The 20,090-nt window shown below is 35.0% G+C and overlaps 1 protein-coding gene across 1 annotated transcript in view; it reads right to left on the bottom strand.

Annotated features, from left to right (window-relative positions):
- Positions 1-4,136, bottom strand: part of LOC148944991 (palmitoyltransferase ZDHHC6-like) — a 104,988-nt gene extending 100,852 nt beyond the window's left edge. The window contains exon 1 of the mRNA XM_089099628.1: positions 3,947-4,136. Within this exon, the coding sequence (XP_088955754.1) occupies positions 3,947-4,004 (58 nt within the window). The 5' untranslated portion in view covers positions 4,005-4,136. The remainder of the gene's footprint in view (positions 1-3,946) is intronic.
- Between the last annotated feature and the right edge of the window lie 15,954 nt (positions 4,137-20,090).

The raw sequence follows: 20,090 nt of genomic DNA, 5'->3' as shown, positions 1-20,090 counted from the left end.
TTTAGTTCTGGAGGAGTAAACTGAGCATGTGTTTCTGTGAAAACTGAACCAAATACCTTACTGAAAAGTGTTGATTTTACATAATTATTATCTATATATGAAAGAGTTTCAGGATCTATAAAGGAAGTGGATGATGGGGATTGTGAAACCTGATTCCTTCTTACATACTTCCAAAACCTTTTTGGGCAACTTTGGACTCATGCAATAACATTTGACTCAACCTCTTGACAATTTAGATGAAGAAACTTAGTTGCTTTATTTCTAGCTCTTCATTTTTAGTTCTTATTTTTAGCTCTTCATTTTTACTTCTTATTTTTAGCTCTTCAGGTATTACCTGAAATATATTATTCTTTCTGTTTGTGTCATAAAATAAGACTACTTCAAACAGCTTTCCATCATGTTGTTGATATAAACTGTAATTGTACCAAATTCATTAAGATATACCTTTTGGCCCACAAGAAAAAGTGGGATCTCTTTTCTTATCAATAGGGTTATACCATATCCCTTTCTTCTGGTTAAAAGCCTTTGATCTTTTCTCATATTATGAAGGTTAATTTCTTGGAGGCACATCATATCTACTTCATGTCTTGAAATAAAAGCCATTACCTCCTCCAGTTTCAGTTTGATAAAAGGCACTACATTCCATTGCAGGATACTTATCTGATAGGGGTTCATTTTAAATGTCTGACATACTGGTTGATTTTAGTTTCTCTTAGACTGGGGACTGGAAATCCTCTTCACCTGAGGAACTGTTGGTTTTCATTAGTGATACAACATCAAATTGGTCTATTTATTTCTTTTTTTTTGCTTTTTCTTCATGTTTTGCAATTTACCTGTGCTGCAGTGTTTTCTTACTCTTTTGTTGGGTTAGCTTTGGTGTTTGGATTGTATAAAGTTCAGGAAAATTCTGGGTTTGATAGTGTAGCCACATTTTGTTTGATGATTTACTGCTGTTGCACTGCTGCCTTCTATATTTGGGTTCCAAGGTGCATACTGATAGCTATTTTTGGGACAACGCTTTTCATTCTAGTAGTTTCATTGTTGCTGTTAATGAGAAAATTAACTGTTAAATAGCTATCTAATAGCTACTACTCCTCTTTCTACTTGTTGGCTGGTTTTGTGTTGTATTTTGTACAAGAAAAGGCTGGTTTATTGGTTGAATACATGTTATAAGTTAATTTGCAGGTTGAACTTTTTCAGGTTTAGATTTCAATGGCAAAAATTGCAAGTTGTGGATGCCACTTAAGGGCTGTTGCTGGTGTAGGTTCTTTTGATCCTTGAGGCTGAAGAATTTTAGCTGCTACAACTGAGCAAAGAAAATTTGAGGATTTGGACTCTCTTCTGGTATGCAAGGCAAAACTGTTTTTGGAGAAATGAGTACCCTCTGCTATTACAGTTTTTTTTATAAGGGTTCTTTATCTTTAGAGAATTCTGTTTTGCAGTCAGATTTTCCACAAATAGTACAAGATTGGTGTGATTGTTTACAATAGTTTTTTGTGTAACCATGGACCACTCACATTTTACTCTGTAATGGCTTTGGTTTACAGAGCTTATATAAGAAATCTTTCCATATAGTGAGACTTCTTTATTTAACTCTTTGGTTGTTGCAATTAGAATTGATTAACTTGGGTGGAGATAAACATCTTTTCTGACACCCTGTTTCCTTATTATTAAACTTACACCTTTAATCTCCAAATATATAGCCAAAATTATATACTTTCTATACATTTAGCTATGTGTCACTCTTGTTTCAGCTTAATATCTATAAATTGAGTCAACATTGACAAAATCAAGAAACACAAAATGCAAATGAGATATATGGTTTGTACCAAATATATTTACATATTAGGGAGGAGGGGTATGTAAAGGAAGTAATTTTATAGTGTTTCCATCTCAATAGCTCTAAAGATACAGTGAAACCTGAACTTTTGCACACAAAACTATAACCATAAAAAAGAGCATTAAACTAGCTATCTAAATATGCCTCTTTTTTTCTAGCATGCCTCCTTCTAGAGAGCTGCTATTACTGAGAGTTTTATTTGTTTAGCTCAAGAATTTTCCAAGATCAACAAAACCTCCAAATGTGGAATTTAACCCGCAAGCCTTTCTACAAGAACTCTACCATAATCACAAATACTTACTTATATCCAATTTCTAAAGCCATCAAAATGGGAATAGTCTATGTATTTAAGATTGTTTTTAAGTAGTAGTCAGAATGTATTAGGGGCTTCTTCAAATGTTTCCATGACCTTAACTATGCACAAAACATTGAGTAAGAGTTCAGAGTTTATTCACCAATAAATACATTTTTGAATCAAAACATTCCCCCTCTAAGGGCTCCATGGACAGGTATACAAGGGAAAAATGAATAAATAGAGAATTAGACCAGACCTGCACCATAATCCACATGCCTTACAGGGTTACAAAACAAGAGTTGAAATTAGGATAAAAAAATCGATATCTAGAGCTATTAATGGACCCCAGTGAAAAATTCTTGACAACTGCTGAAGAATAGACATCCAGAGCAGTGCAAATTGCTAACTACAAATTAGCATTTTAAATTTACCACTCTAATATGTTTCTTATTCAAATTTTGGCAAAACTTCTGCTGCACAATTCATAAGTGCTCAGCTGCAAAACCAAATTGATGTTTTAGCATAAAAATTATGAACAGCTTTTTTTGTCAAAGTTATGACAAGGAGCCTATGAAACTGGCTTCTATAAGGAAGGAGTAGAGCTGAGAACATAAAAATTAATGTATGATTTTGACTCAGATCTTATTCCTGAAAGTATAATTCACCTAACCCAGCTACTTTTCAAGTTAGAAAACCACTAGCCATTATTACAATTGTATCCATTTGGTATTATATAGAATTTTACCCTAAATTGCACTTGTTAGAAAGGGAAAAAGAGGAAAGACTTGAAGATAAAGGTTCTCTCCTTGGATAATATGTTAACTAGGGTCATTAAATATTGTTTAAAGTAAGAATTGTTTTCATAACATGTCTCCTTATCAGGGGTCACAATTCTAAATTTTTACTCAACTTGCTCCTCAGCTATGTGTCTGCAAGTTTTATGAAAACTTTAGAGCAGCCACAATTTTTTTTTGAGTTTTCAAGTTAAAAATAACCAGAAATTGTATGTCCAGCCTTCAGAAGCTTGGGTAAAGTTCTACCAAATCATATTTTTGAGTTATAAATAAAGTGAAAACACCATTTGATGCATTTTTTATACTGATTTACAAATATAATAATCATTTCTATCAGAAATGAATTTCAGCCCCCCCTATATATCCCAACCCCTGAATTAGCATATATAGGGGGGGGGGGTGAAATAATTATTATATTCGTAATCAGCATAAAAAAGGCAGTAAAGTTCTACAAAATCATATTATTGAGTTAGGACAAAAGTGAATACACTATTCAATGCCTTTTTTTATGCTGATTATGAATATAATAAGCATTTCTACCGGAAATGAATTTCAGCCCACCCACCCCCCTATATAGGCCAATTCAGGGTTAGGTATAGCCTATATAGGGGGGGGGCTGAAATTCATTTCTGATTTGTAATCAGCATAAAAAAGGCATCAAATGGTGTATTCACTTTATTCCTAACTCAATAATATGATTTTGTAGAACTTTACCAAAAAGGCATTGAATGGTGTATTCACTTTTGTCGTAACTCAATAATATGATATGGTAGAACTTTACCAAAGCTTGTATAATGCAATGACATAACCATAACTGGAATGATAAATTAGGATGGTAGTTTTTAAGCTTCTGAGGATCAGGTGAAAAATCATGCAAGTTTTTAATGCCTTTTCTTGTCCTTTTCTGGACTGATTCTAGGGCTGCCCTAGCCTTGGTCAAAACTGGATTTTCATAAAGCTTGGTTAGGGCAATTAAAACAAAATAAGAGTTCAAATTAGGATAAAAAGAATTAGTACCTAGAGCTATTAATGGACCCCAGTGAAAAATTCTTGAGAACTGCTTAAGAATAGACATGCTGAGCAGCACCAACTACTAACTACAATTTAGCATTTTAAATTGACCACTCCAATACGTTTCTCATTCAAATCTTGGCAAAACGTCTGTGCCATAAATAGCTGCTGGACTACAAATCCAAATTAATGTTTTAGCATCAAGCGCCCTTTTGTATTGAAGTTTTGCTCATTTCTTTGTTAGTGTTTCCATTACAAAAGAGGTTATAGTGAACTATTGATAAGTAAATATCAATAGCAGATCTAAATAAAAGATTTAAAGCAGAACTGGTCGGCTACAACATTCAAAGAGAGGAAAATCGCAAATAATTTACAGTCCTCGTCTTGGGGCTGAGGGGTAAGGTATCTTTGGAAGCATAGATGTTACACTTTTTAAAAGTTTTAATTTGATATTTACAGAAACTTCAGCCGTTTTTGAGGAAAGGGGAAATAAAAAATTAAAGAAGGAAAGCAAGGGACTGGCTGCCTTTTAGTCTCTCCTCAATACCTCTTCAGTCTACCTTGAAAGCGTTAATCTAATACCCTCACCCACTTCTTGGATATTACCTATATTTTCTTTTCACAGCCCGCAAGGGCAAAATATGCTTTAATTGTTTATGGTATACCTCTGAAAATTTTCTTGAAGTTCATTGTAATTCTTTCGGTTTTTTGAGAAATCCAGGATGAAAAACAACCTCTTTCCTCGATAAAAGAAATTTCGACCGTTTTTAGGAGAGGGGGAAATAAAACGGCCATGGACGCGGAATGGAGACTGGGTGCCCATCAGTCTCTCTTTAAACCTCTTCAGTACACTTTGAAAAGGGTATTTTAATACCCTCAACCATTCCTAAGATATTACTAATATTTCCTTTTCTTGACAAACGAAACTCAGAGAAGAGAGAAAGTAACAAAATGAAAAATAAAATCAAAAAGGGTGAAAAAACGAGGATTTTGTCAGCCAGTGAACCATGAAGATGACAAAATATAAGCAAATATTTCGACAAGGACCTCCGCCAAGTCGTCCTCAGTGCTAAACAAAAAAAGAAAAAAAAACGAGAATCTAACCTTTCGAAATTTCCTGTACAAAGACAGAATAGACACTGAATAAAAAAATCAGGCAGGAATCAATGAAAATGAAATTTACTAAGATGATTGTGTAAGGATCTTTCGTCTTGCATTAATTTTGGCTGGTCTACAATTTCGGTTTTCATTAGATGTGCAAATAGGTTCTTTTAAGTTTTTTCGGGTGAAAATATTGATTGAGTCCTTCAAGACTAAACTGTCGTAAATTGGGCTTAATGAAATACCTCCAGTATCTCTATTTGTTGCTAAATTTTGGTTCATATATTTTTTTATCTCAATAACCTCCTTAAAAGTTTGTGGTACGCCATTAACAGTTGATATTAAAGTTGCCTCGTCAAACAGAACTAGATGGGTCGGGTTTACGAAAATGTGCGAAGCCAATGCCGAATCAAAGTTGTCATTGTTATTTTTTAATCTCAGGGACTTATCTATTGAAATTTTGTGCTCATGCAAACGTTCACCTAGTTGTTGATGAGTTCTACCAATGTAAAATTTTCCACAAGAACACGGGATTCTGTAGACACCACTACCCAGTAGAGGGTTTGTTTTATCCTTTCCTGAGTTAAAAAAATGTTCAACCCTTTGTTCGGTTCTGAAAGAAACAGAGAGATTATGTTTATTTAAAATTTTTCCAAGTTTATCACCAAGTTTCGGGATGTATGGTAAAACGATTAAAGTTTTTTTCTCAATTGCCGGTGTAACTGAATCAAGGGGGACAAGCTCCCTATTTTGTTCTTTTATCTTTTTTAATCGTCTATCTATTATATTTTCAATGAGTTTGATTGGGTAACCATTGCAAAAAAGAATATTCTTGACATAATTTAGTTCAGAATTTATATGATTACGGGAACAAATTTTTAAAACTCTGTCGACTAAAGAGATTACTACCCCTCTTTTTACAGAAGGAGGGTGATGGGAAGAGAAATGTAGATATCGATCATTATGAGTCGGTTTTCTATATATAGAAAATTCAAGACCAGGATTAGTTTTTATAATCAAAACATCTAAGAAAGGCAGCTTACCTGAATCTTCGAGTTCCACTGTGAACTGGAGATTCGAATCAAAAGAGTTCAAATGTGCCAAAAAATCTCTTAGAGAGTCTTGTCCATGTTCCCAAACAGAAATGATATCATCAACAAAACGAAACCAGATGAAGTGTTTTAAGTGGAAACTATTCAAAGCAGACTGTTCTATGAAATCCAAGTAAAAATTTGCCAAATAAGGAGACAAAATAATGCCCAGTGATAATTACTCTATTTGCATGACAAATTTGTTTCAGAATTTAGAAAGCGAGGAGAACCTGGTGCAAATGCGGACTATGGTCATTATTATATCAATTTCAATAGTTTTGCCATAAGACCAATCTGACTTAACATATTATTTTCTGTTTAAAGCCTGCTCACAATTATGAACATCGCATGAAGTGTACATAGAAACTGCATCAAAGCTAGATAGAACTGTATTCGCTGTTGTACTTTGATTTTTTACTTCTCAACAAGATCTAGTGAATTGTTAATATAGGATTTCTGTGTGCTTAAAAGAGGCTTAAAAATGGTGGCTAATAAACTTCCTATACCCGTAGCTGGAGAACTATAACAAGCTACAATTGGACGTAACGGAATATCTTTCTTATGGATTTTAGTCAGACCATAAAACTGATGGGCTGAACAACCTTTGGGATAAAATTTTCTGTACATTTGAGGGGTAATTAGTCTAGTATCTTTTAAAATCCCTAGTTCATTTCTCAACTTCTGTGTGTATTTGTCCGTGGGATCAAAATTTATTTTTTTTTAAACATGTTTGTCCATTAAAAGGATATTAACTTTTAATTAATAATCTGCAGAATTCATAATTACAACTGTTTTTCCTTTTTCCGCTTTCGTAATTACTGTTTTTTTGTCTTTTTTTAAATTTCTGAGGATTTTAATTTCTTCCTTTGATTGAGTTGAAAGTGACAAAGATGGCCTATAATCAAGAAGAATCTTTACAATTTCACCTCTGAGTAGGTCCGCATTTTCGACTTCACCATGAGAGATCAAAATAGCAGACTCCATGCCTGTAATAATTTCTGAAGTCTTTACGTGTGTTTGAGCCATTGCAAATTTTGGTCCTTTTGAAAGAATACTTAGTTCCTTGGATGTAAATACCTTAGAGGATAAATTTTCCAAAGGAGGACCAGGACAAAATCTAGGAAGGAAAATCATTGTTTGTTGAAACTGTTGAAATTCCAGTTTTGAGAATTTTTCCGATAAACGAGTTTTTGCTAAATGGAATATGTGTCTGAAAGACCTATGTGAGATTTGTAAAATCTGGTGAAAATCTTGAGGGGACAAAATCTGATATAATAAGGATTTTAAATTAAGTATTTTATTACTAAGGACGTATCTTCTGGATCTATGGTCTTTTAAAATATGTGTTAAAGTTTTGAAACCCATTCTCTGAATAAACGGGCCTTCAGATTGTGTGCCTGAATGTAGGTTGAAACGTAAAGAAGGTGGAAGAATTCGGTGTTTTTTACAAGTTTCTAAGAAATTAAACTGACAAATAAGATTTGCATGTTTATTAACACAATTTAAAAAATCTAAAACAATATTGGTCCAATGCTCCCCGTAAGCTTGACGTAAAAACATTCTTAGACCAAACTGGCTATACATGACAAACGAAAACTCAGAGAAGAGAGAAAATAACAAAATGAAAAATAAAATCAAAAAGGGTGAAAAAACGAGGATTTTGTCAGCCAGTGAACCATGAAGATGACAAAATATAAGCAAATATTTCGACAAGGACCTCCGCCAAGTCGTCCTCAGTGCTAAACAAAAAAAGAAAAAAAAAAAACGAGAATCTAACCTTTCGAAGTTTCCTGTACAAAGACAGAATAGACACTGAATAAAAAAACCAGGCAGGAATCAATGAAAATGAAATGTACCAAGATGATTGTGTAAGGATCTTTCGTCTTGCATTAATTTTGGCTGGTCTACAATTTCGGTTTTCATTAGATGTGCAAATAGGTTCTTTTAAGTTTTTTCGCCCTTTTTGATTTTATTTTTCATTTTGTTACTTTCTCTCTTCTCTGAGTTTCGTTTGTCATGTATAGCCAGTGTGGTCTAAGAATGTATTTGCGTCAAGCTTACGGGGAGCTTGACGCTCCCCGTAAGCTATATATATATATATATATATATATATATATATATATAGCTTACAGCTTATATATATATATATATAATCGGATTGTCTCTCTATACAAAAGTGATTGTCTCTCTAAATATGATATACCACAAAAAAATCTGTCATTTTTTTTCATTATTTTCAGGTCTATGTTATTATAGATTGACAATTTTGTAAGGTTTCTTTGGAATTAGATTCCTGTGTCCTATGATAAGAGTTTTGAGAAATGTTATGTTTAGGCAAAAAAAAAATTAATGAAAACACTAGCTATAAAAACAATACTGTAATATGCTAGGCTAAATCGACAAGCTAAATTTAAATAGACCTATAGCCTACATGCTGTAAGCCTATGAATATATTTTGGTAATGAAAGCATAAATGGCCTTATGAAACCAATCAATGGGAATTGGGGTGCCATTTCTGAAGTGGAAGAGTTAGGAAGCACAAGAGCTCATTCCTGCATAAATGATGGATTAGACTCGATAGCTGGAAAAATCAAGCTAGCCACGGATAAGTTCTCTGAACAATTAAGTAAAGTGTCTGAGTGTGTTGCTATATCCGACACTATGTCCCGAGCCCCTCTCTCTGTTGAACCACGAGTGACACAGTGGAAGCCTTTTTACTCAGCGGTGGATAAAAATATGCCATCTGATCTCAACTCGTTGCAGGCTAGGTGTGACCAATTTTTGGTTGATTCAGACTCTCTTACTCCAAAGTAAAGCAACAATGACTGGAAAATCCTTGTCAAGTCACGCGATTCAGCAACACAATTAACCCAAGTCACCAGTAATAAGCAAATTGACACTCAAGTGAAAGTGCTTCAGTTTGTGGGCATTGTAAAGTGGATTCCTTGTTCTCTAGATGAAAACGAGCTAAGCCGAGTAGCTAGGCGTCAAAAAGCTGTTCAGTGCGGTGACACTAGAGCCTTCAAATTATACTATCCGAGTCGTGCTGATCTGGACAATGCTATTGGCGACCCCCTTAAGATCTACCTTAAGCTATTCAAGGTTGAGGAGCTCCGTTCACTGCCCCGTCGCTGCTTTACATGTAACAGTGTTGGTCATATCGCTGCCAACTGCAACCAACAAGACAAGTTGTCTCACTATGGTGGCATTGGTCAAATGTCTTCAAGAGTTATCCCATGTAATTTGCCCCAAATGTGTTTAAATTGTAGATTAAAAAGCATAATTGCTGCCCCACCTTATGCCCATTTTATCAACCCCAGCCATCTAAACCTCCTGTATAATGATGGGTTGCAAGGTGTACTGTTAGAATATAAATGGTAAAGTGCTTCACAAATTGCCATTTCTTAGTGATCTATCCACGAAATATGACCTTATTTGCCTCCAAGAACATTTTTTTCACGGAAGCCAGTTTCAACTTGCTAAACTTTTCTCCAAATCATCATTATATTATACAGCCAGCACGCAAATCGGGCAACCACGGACATCCCTCGGGAGGGTTTGCTATAATCTGCAATTTTCGTACCTCCTCCCTGCATGTCTCCAGCAAAGTGAATATATCCAGCTTATTAAGTGTGGGGATTTCATTGCTGCCAATATTTACTTGCCTACTAATTACAATAATATCGTTTCGGAGCAAAAGTTTGCTATCGCTTGCAAGCGACTCGGAATCATAGGCTGCGCACTAGCGCTGCCTAAGTAAAGAACGATGTGGTCACAATGTGTTTTTTTCGACAGGCACTTCGTCTCGAAGGAGTTGTCGTTGAAACTTTGAAAAGGGCTAATTTGATTGAAAATTGGGGTGGCTAGTGCCCTTTTTAATAGTCAAAAGTGATTGGAGGGCAACTAGCCTCCCAAGCCCATAATTCCCCTTAACATATCCAATGAAAATTTTGAGATAGCTATTTCCCCCACAACCCTTGGGGCAAGGGTTCTAAGTTATACCTTGAGGGCATATAAGAACGATGTTGGCACAACAGTACTATTTATTATTTTATCCTTTAGAGCTGGGCACTTTATATGGAAGGGGTCGTCGTAGAAACCTCAAAAAGGGCTCATTCGATTGGAAGTTTGAAGGGCTAGTACTCTTTTTAATAGTCAAAAGTGATTGGAGGGCAACTAACCCCCCACCACTTCCATCATTCCCCCAAACACATCCAATCAAAATTTGACATAGCCATTTTGTTCAGCGTAGTTGATTTCCAAATAAAAAATATATTTTTGAGGAGGACACTCCCCCGCAACCCTCAAGGCAAGGGTTTTAAATTATGCCCTGGGGGCACATAAGGTTTTTATTGAAGACGTTGTCGTAAAAACTTAAAAACAGTCTCAATCGATTGAAAATTAGATGGGCTAGTACCCTTTTTCACAGTCGAAAGTTATTGGAGGGCAACTAACCCCCCCCCCACGCCCATCAATCCCCAAAACACATCTAATGAAAATTTTAAAATAGCCATTTTGCTCAGCGTAGTTGATTTCCTGATAGAAAATATATTTTTAAGGAGGACAGTCCCCCAAAACCCTCAGGGCAAGGGTTATAAGTTATCCCCTGGGGGCATATAGGGTTTTTATAGAAGACGTTGTCGTAGAAACTTCAGAAAAGGCTCATTCGATTGGAAATTCAAAGGGATAGTGCCTTTTTTAATAGTCAAAAGTGATTGGGGGGGGGGGAACTAGCCCCCCCCCCCCCCACGCCCATCTTTCCCCCAAAAACATCCCATCAAAACTTTGAGATAACTGTTTTGTTCAGCGTAGTTGATTTCCAGATAGAAAATATGCTTTTTAGGAGGATACTCCCCCACAGCCCTCAGGGCAGAAGTTTTAAGTTATGCCCTGGGGGCATATAAGGTTTTTATAGAAGGCGTTGCCGTAGAAACTTCAAAAAAAGCTCATTCGATGGGAAATTCAAAGGGATAGTGCCCTTTTAATACTCGAAAGGTAAAAAAGGTTAAAAAAGGTAAAGGTTACTCGAGATGAAAAAGCCCCCCCGCTCCTCCCACGCCCGTCGTTCCCCCAAACACATCCAATAAAAATTTTGAGATAGCCATTTTTTTCAGCGTAGTTTATTTCTGGATAGAAAATATGTTTTTGAGGAGGACACTCCCCCACAACCCTCAGGGCAAGGGTTATAAGTTATGCCCTGGAGGCATATAAGGTTTTTATTGAAATCTTTGTCGTAGAAACTTAAAAAAAGGGGTCATTCAAAATTCAAAGGGATAGTACCCTTTTTAATAGTCGAAAGTGACTAGTGATAATTTTTGTTGTTGTTTAGACCAGTGCACTTCGTATCGAAGGATTGTCGTGTAAACTTCGAAAAGAGCTCAATCGATTGAAAATAAAAAGGACCGATGCCTTTTTAACAGTCGAAAGGGATTGGAGGGCAACAAATCCCAATTCCACTCCCATCCTTCCACTTCCACCCTCCCATTTGCCCGTTATGTTTAGAAACTAAATGTTGCCTTAAGATTAAAACAAAATGCACTGTGATAATGCTAATTACCAATAAGGCATCTCCGCAGTATCCCAAGAACGACTGAGGGTATTATGTTCAACCTTTCGGGGCTACTTTTGCTCTTAAAATTTAACAAAATCAAAATAGCGTAAGTTTATCTAAGCTATCAAAGAAAGTGAAAAGATTTTTTGCGAATGGTATCATGTTTTCCAATTCAGGTCAACTAGAGGAGGTATGAAACTAAATTAAACAGTACTATTTGTGTCCAGATTTATAAAAGGGTTTATGTTGTTAAAAATTGCTTAAAAATTTTCTCCAGCATATAAAAAGCAGGCAAAACTACAATGTCTTAAAAAACTAAAAGATTTAAAATATTATTTTCTTTTTCCCTGAAAAGACTATGTCAATATAAAACGAACAGAAATTAGTTTAAAAAACTTTTTTCTCAAAATAAGTTTTTCAAAGAAAAGTAAAGAGCTCCATTAAACAAAAATTGAGTAAAAATAAAATCAAATAATCTACGAAGCGTGAAACTATCACGAATCAGTATCGATAAATAAATGAAACCCAAAACGAACAGAAATTACAATAAATAACCGAGTCAAACTCAAAACGAGCAGAAATTAACATAAGTAGAAAGCTATCTTAAAGTCGTGACCCTACACCATATATGGGCATAGAGTCCCTAGAGAGATGGTTTTTCTCACTGAAAATGAAAAAACAGGATTTTTTTCACTTGAAAAAACAGGATTTTTTCACATTGATGGATGTTTCATGGATGGTTGTGAGTGTTGGTCAATTTATTTGTTGTTTTTCAAGGATGTCAACAGCAATTTATGTCTGTTTTATGGTTTTTGTCAGTGAGAATGAAAAAACAGGATTTTTCTCACATTGATTTATGTTTCATGGATGGTTATGAGTGTTGGTCAATTTATTTGTTGTTTTTCCTGGATGTCAACAGAAATTTATGGATGTTTTATGGTTTTTGTCAGTGAGAATGAAAAAAAAGGATTTTTCTCACTTTGATGTATGTCAAAGGAGAATTGTCTCCGGGCGAAGTTTATTAATGTCTTTGGAGTTCGCCCAGGAGAATTGTTTCCGGGTGAAGTTTATTAATGTCTTTGGTGTTCGTCCAGGAGAATTGTTTCTGGGTGAAGTTTTTTAATGTCTGAGCGGTGATGTCAAGGTTGATTGATTTGTCACGAAAGGGTAATTAATTTGTTGTTTCTAAGGGGAATTATTGATTCACGAAAGGGGAATTAATTTGTTGTTTCTAAGGGGAAGTATTGATCCACGAAAGGGGAATTAATTTGTTGTTTCTAAGGGCAATTATTGATTCAAGAAAGGGGAATTAATTTGTTGTTTCTAAGGGGAATTATTGATTAACGAAAGGGGAATTAATTTGTTGTTTCTAAGGGGAATTATTGATTCAAGAAAGGGGAATTATTTCGGCGAAACAGTTAGAGACATTTTAAAAGATGATTTTAGAAGAAGTTTTAGAAGAGGATTTGAGGGTGAAACTCTGGGGTCGTTATAATACACAAGTTGTATTTGAACAGTGTTGTGAGGTCCTCTACCCCAGCCTTAAAGGGACCCGATCCCCCGACCCCCACCCCGAAGGAACCCCCTGGCCCCCAAAGGCTCCCGTGCCCCCCGCACCCCAAAGCCCCACTGAGGCCTTCCATTCCCCCTTGATTATCGAATTTTTTTAAGTTTTTTCGGACTGAATTTTTTAGACTTAGAAAATATCCAACATTTTTGAGGTTTTTTCTTTAACCCATTGGCATAGAATTTTAGCCTAGAGTCTTAGCTTAGTTTTATTTAGAGCAGAAGTTTACTTTAGTTCTAGTTAAGAGTTAAGAGTTTTGGCTTAGAATCTTAGCTTAGAGTTTTTGTTAGAGTTCTATTTTAGTTTAGTTTTAGTTAAAAGTTTAGAGTTTTTAGCTTAGAGTCTTAGCTTAGAGTTTTTGTTAGAGTTCTAGTTTAGTTTAGTTTTAGTTAAGAGTTTTAGCTTAGAGTCTTAGCTAAGAGTTTAGTTAGAGCTGAAGTTTAGTTTAGTTTTAGTTAAAAGTTTAGAGTTTTACCTTAGAGTCTTAGCTTAGAGTTTTATTTAGAATTGAAGTTTAGTTTAGTTATAGTTAAGAGTTTAGAGTTTTAGCTTAGAGTCTTAGCTTAGAGTTTTTGTTGAAATTCTAGTTTAGTTTAGTTTTACTTCAGAGTTTAGAGTTCTAGCTTAGAGTCCTAGCTTAGAGTTTTAGTTAGAATTGAAGTTTAGTTTAGTTATAGTTAAGAGTTTAGAGTTTTAGCTTAGAGTCTTAGCTTAGATTTTTAGTTAGAGTTGAAGTTTAGTTTAGTTATAGTTGAGAATTTAGAGTTTAGCTCAAGAGTCATAGCTTAGAGTTCTTGTTAGGGTTCTACTTTAGTTTAGTTTTAGCTAAGAGTTTATAGTATTTAGCTTAGAGTCTTAGCTTAGAGTTTTTTTTGAAGTTCTAGTTTAGTTTTAGTTAAGATTTTAGAATTTTACCATAGGGTCTTAGCTTAGAGTTTTGGTTTGGTATGAATTTTAGTATATAATCAGTTACGAGAATATAGTTTTTTATCTTATGTTCTTGTCTTAGATTTTCTGTTTGGGTTCTAGTTTAGTTTAGTTACATGTCGTAGCTTGTAGTTTTAACAGATATACTCCTATTATAGTTTTAATTTGTCTTATTTTTTTTTAAAAGTTTAGAGTTTTATGTTAGAGTCTTAGATTAGAGTTTTTTTTAGAGTTCTTGTTTAGTTTAGTTTTAGTTAAGAGTTTAGAGTTTTTAGCTTAGAGTCTTAGCTTAGAGTTTTATTTAGATTTCTAGTTTAGTTTAGTTAAATTTAAGAATTTAAAGTTTTAGCTTAGAGTCATAGCTTAGAGTTTTACTTAAAGTTTTTTTTTTTTTACTCCAGTCAAAAATTGTATTTTTTAAAATTTGCTTTTGTGATTTTATGTATAGAAATTTGGTGCACTAAGCTACATCAAATTAGGCAAGGGACCTTAACCTTGGGGGCATACCTCACAAAAAGAGAGGTTGGGCAGAAGATTTGTCCTAAAATTGATCCAAAGGAGAAATTAAATATTAAAGCTTCAAAATATCCCTTTTTAGGTTTTCAACCCCCCTTTTTCTCCTCTTATAGCTACTAGTAAAACTAGGAGATTATCTTTTAAGAACAAGTGAGAAACGCCTTTCTTAGAACAACCAGCACCACTCCCAATGAACCTAAGCATGTGAAAATCTACATAATTTGCACCTAAGATTATACTCTTTTAGGATTAATCCTCCTCTTTCCTAAAGGCTTTGGCTGTATGTGTCTTTCCATACATGTATTTGTGCCCCATAGATAAAGAGGAAAAATTTTTGAAAATAATAACGCTAATCGTTGAATGAAACTGAAACATCATTCACTTTTTCTTCACAAAAATCGGTCCATGAATATCAAGATTTAATTGTATCATTAGACAAGATGAGATTCTATGCATAAATGATTATCCCTGACTATATGTAAACTGGATTGACTTTTCTCTCTCGTAAAACAGTAAAACGTTAATCAAAAATTCGAAGGTTTAAGAAGAATTATATAAGTAGCAAAATAGTCCAGTAAAGATTAAAAAAGCACATAGTCTTATATATCATAAAATGACAATGCGCAGTGAGTGAAATTTTATGATGTGTTGGTAGCACAAAAGTTGCTGATAAATTTAAGATTTCACTAAACAAAATTTTCTAATGAAATTTTAATATCCAAGAATATGTGAGTGTTGTGACTTCTTAGTTTCAGCTCGTTTCAAGATAAAATCACGATTCATATATAAAATGCGAAAGTTAATGTTGAACCGAGAAGAGGCAGTAAAAAGCAAACCAAAGCCCAAAGCCCAAACCAATTTATAAGTAGTAGGCTAAATATGTCACTCAGTTATATATTTCTGTATATAACTTATATAGGCATAGTCTGTGAGTTACACATATTTATAAGTAGTAGGTTAAATGTGTCACTGAGTTATATATTTCTGTATGTAACTCATATAGGCCTAGTCAGTGAGTTATGTATATTTATAAGTAGTAGGTTAAATATGTCACTGAGTTATTGCCTTTGCAAAACAAAAGTGATCCGTTTATCTGGCCTCCCCCAGGCCATTCAGCATGTCCCCAGTGGGCGATAGGGGAACACTCTACATATATGTAGGGTACCTCCATAGGAGGCATGGACCCAGGGGGGACCTTGTCCCTGGGGGTCCATAATAGAATCTGGGGCACCCTTGCCCGGGGTCATAAATACAGGCGGAGGAAGAAGAAGGCCCCTCAAATGTACACTCAAAAGAGCCAACTGGTTTATCCACAAGTCCCATGAGTTGCAAACCTTCTTCCAGCAATGGGTTAAATTGCATGGTGATGCAGAACACCATCACGGGAGGATCCTCTATAGGAGGACAACTGTGGCAGGGCGTAAGATACAGATCTATGGACAACGGCCTCTGCAAAGGACTGCCTTGACCTTTTCGGGGTACCTGCAAGACTGGGGACCTTGCGGTCAACTCTATTCCAACTTGAGGAGTGGCACCCCTCGAGGAAATTATAGCCTAGTAAACGAGAGGCGAAAAAAATTTCAATGATTTAAAGAACATGAAAATTGGAACTTGGAATGTTACGACATTAAAAAATGACTATCGTATCAACATTTTGACTGACGAATTCAAACGATTTGAACTGGATTTTTAGGAGTTTCAGAAACTCATATCCCAGGAGTAGGAAACAAGAAATTAAGTGATACAGAAATTATTAACTCAGGGAGGAAGGACGGGTTACATAGACAGGGAGTAGGGCTCATGATGAATAAGGAAGCTGCTGAGTCTGGTTCAGGCTGGGAAGGTACTAATAACAGAATACTAATTGCTCATTTTATGACTAAAAAGTTCAAGGTATCAGTTATAGTAGTATACGCCCCCGTAGAACCGACTGATAGAGATACTAGTGACTCAGATGAATTTTACTTACAGTTACAGGAGCAAATAAACAAGGTCCCAGGTAGAAATATGATGTTATTGCTGGGAGATTTTAACACCCAGGTTGGTAGAAATAAGGATAGATGGTATCCCAGCTTAAGTAAATTTGGTGTAGGAAGAGAAAACAATAATGGATACAGACTTTTGGAATTTTGTAGGTATAACAATCTAGTTATAACCAATACGATGTTTGGTCATAAAATGGCTCATAAGCTAACATGGTATTCACGTGATGGTAAGACAGCAAACCTTATTGATTATGTTATTGTAAACCGAAGATTGGCAGGATCAATACAAGATACTAGGGTATATAGGAGTGCTGTTATTGAAGGTAAAAGTAAAGATCACCATCTAGTAGTGTCAAGGGTTAATTTAAAGTTGAAATATCGGAAGGGTAATTACCTCCCGGGAAGTTTTGATGTTAGTAGACTCCAGGATGAGAATTTGAGAGAAACTTTCCAGGAACAGTTGAATACTAAACTTGGGAGTTTAAAATTTGATAATGTGGAAGATGGTTGGAATAATTTTAGAAAAACAATTTGTGAAGTTGCTGAAGGGTATTAGGGAAGAAAGCTAGAACTGCAGCTAAGAATATTAGTGAAAAAGCTTTATGTTTAATAAAAAGGAGAAAGGACTTGTACAAGAATTATCTGAGTGATAGATCATATGAAAACAAAAGGAATGTAAAGAAATTGGAGAAAGCATTGAAATGTGAACTAAGGAGGTGTGAAGTGGAGGCTATGGATAAAATTGCCGAGGATTTAGAAGATGCAGCTAGACGGCATAATAGTAAAATATTGTACTGGCACGTTAACAAATTGAGAGGTAGTAGTCAATCCGGACTTGTCCGAGTAATATAGGAATATGGGGTGGCAATTAGCGATAAGGAAAAAGCTAAAGCGAGATGGGCCGAACATTTTGAGAATTTGCTTAACCGAGATAGAGTTGCAGGAAACAATATAGAGGAAAATGAAAAAGTTTGTGATACCTTGGATGTGAATGAAGATTTGTTTTGTGAGGAGGAATTAGAAACAGTACTAAAAGGAATAAAGAATAATAAGGCTCCAGGTGCTGATTGGGTGGTAAATGAGTTTCTTAAATATGGTGGCTCTGAGGTTAGAAATAAGTTATTGAAGATTATGAATATGATTTTTGAAAAAGGTGAAGTACCTAACGATTTTAGGAAAACCTTAATTAAGCCACTTTATAAGAAAGGTGATAAAAGTGAGTGTAGTAATTATCGAGGCATTAGTCTGGTCTCTGTAGGTAGCAAATTGCTTAGTAATATGATACTTTTTAGACTGAGAAATGCCGTAGACAAAGTTTTAAGAGAAGAGCAGTGATGTTTTAGAAAAGGTAGAGGATGTGTTTACCAAATTTTCACTCTTAGGTTAATAATTGAGAGGTGCCTAAGTTTTCAAACACCTTTAGTCCTCAGTTTTATAGATTATGAGCAAGCGTTCGATTCTGTTGATAGAGGAACTTTAGTAAAGGTTTTATCCTTGTATGGTATACCAGACAAATACATTAAAGTGATTAGTGCTATGTACGAGAATAACACTGCAGCGGTTAAGGTAGGAACTGAGGGTAGCTGCTGGTTTTGTATTAAATCAGGAGTTAAGCAGTATTGTGTTCTATAACCTTTTGTATGGATTGTTTTGATTTACTTTGTTTTAAGGAGAACAGGAAAGGCAATGGGAGACCAAGGAATCAAATGGTGAGGAAAAAGTCTCCTAGACTTGGATTATGCTGATGATTTATGCATCCTAGATGAAAGTGTGAGCAAAATGAATGAAGTTTTAGAGATTTTGCGAGTTCAGGGTGCTAGTATTGGTTTGAAAATTAATGTTAGGAAGACTAAGTCACCAAGGCTAGGAATAAGTGAAAATGAAAAGGTGACGTTGGGTAATGAAAAGATTGATCAGGTGGACAGTTTCACTTACCTTGGTAGTATTATTAGTAAAGATGGTGGGAGCAGTGAAGATGTTAAAAAATAGAATAGCCAAGGCTCAGGGTGTTTTTTCACAATTAAAAAAAGTCTGGAAGAATAGGTAGATAAGTCTGCAAACCAAGATTAGAATCTTAGAAGCTACAGTGATGACAGTGGTCAAATATGGCTCTGAAGCATGGACGCTCCGAAGAGCGGATGAAGATTTGCTAGATGTTTTCCAGAGAAATTGCTTAAGGATTGTTCTGGGTACCCGACTGACTGACCGTATTTCAAAAAATAGGCTATACGAAAAACGTGGTTCAATACCGCTTTCTAGGTCTATAATGAAAGAAAGGTTGAGGTGGTTAGGGCATGTTGTGCGGATGAAGGATGAAAGATTGCCGAAGATTGTTCTTTTCGGCCAACTATCTTGGGCTAAAGCGAAAGCAGGTCGTCCCCGTCTGGGGTGGGAGGACGTTATAAAGAAAGATTTTAAGGAAATGGGAACTTCGTGGGCGGGTGTAAAAAGGGAGGCTTTGAATAGATTGGGGTGGAGGAGGAGCGTGCGTAGCTGTGTTGGCCTCAGGCGGCTTGGTGCTGCGATGAGTTGTTAGTAGTAGTAGTAGTAGTTGTAGTTTGGTTAAGTTTTAGTTAAGAGTTTCGAGTTTTAGCTTAGAGTCTTAGCTTAGAGTTTTTGTTAGAGTTCTAGTTTAGTTTAGTTTTAGTTAAGAGTTTAGAGTTTTACCTCAGAGTCTTAGCTTAGAATTTAGTTAGAGTTGAAGTTTAGTTTAGTTACAGTTCAGAATTTAGAGTTTTAGCTTAGAGTCATAAGTTCTAGTTTAGTTTAGTTTTAGTTAAGAGTTTAGAATTTTAGCTTAGAGTCTTAGCTTAGAGTTGTTGTTAGAGTTCTAGTTTATTTTAGTTTTAGATAAGAGTTTATAATTTTTAGCTTAGAGCCTTAGCTTAGTTTTTGTTGAAGTTCTAGTTTAGTTTAGTTTTAGTTAATAGTTTAGTGTTTTAGCTTAGAGTCTTAGCTTAGAGTTTTTGTTAGAGTTGAAGTTTAGTTTAGTAATAGTTAAGAGTTTTGAGTTTTAGCTCAGAGTCTTAGCTTAGAGTTTTTGTTAGAGTTCTAGTTTAGTTTAGATATAGTTAAGAGTTTGGAGTTTTACCTTAGAGACTTAGCTTAGAGTTTTAGTTTAGTTTAGTTTTAGTTAAGAGTTTAGAATTTTACCTTAGAGTCTTAGCTTAGAGTTTTTGTTTGAGTTGAAGTTTAGTTTAGTTATAGTTAAGAGATTAGAGTTTTAGCTTAGATTCTTAGCTTATAGTTTTTGTTATAGTTCTAGTTTAGTTTAGTTATTGGTAAGAGTTTGAAGTTTTACCTTAGTTTTTGTTATAGTTCTAGTTTAGTTTAGTTATAGGTAAGAGTTTGAAGTTTTACCTTAGAGACTTAGCTTAGAGTTTTAGTTTGGTTTATTTTCAGTCAAAAGTTT

The sequence above is a fragment of the Artemia sp. Qi Xiang Cuo genome, chromosome 13, assembly GCF_049724085.1.
Source record: "Artemia sp. Qi Xiang Cuo chromosome 13, ASM4972408v1, whole genome shotgun sequence".
Taxonomy (NCBI): Eukaryota; Metazoa; Arthropoda; class Branchiopoda; order Anostraca; family Artemiidae; genus Artemia; species Artemia sp. Qi Xiang Cuo.
This window is presented reverse-complemented; position numbering and strand designations above follow the sequence as displayed.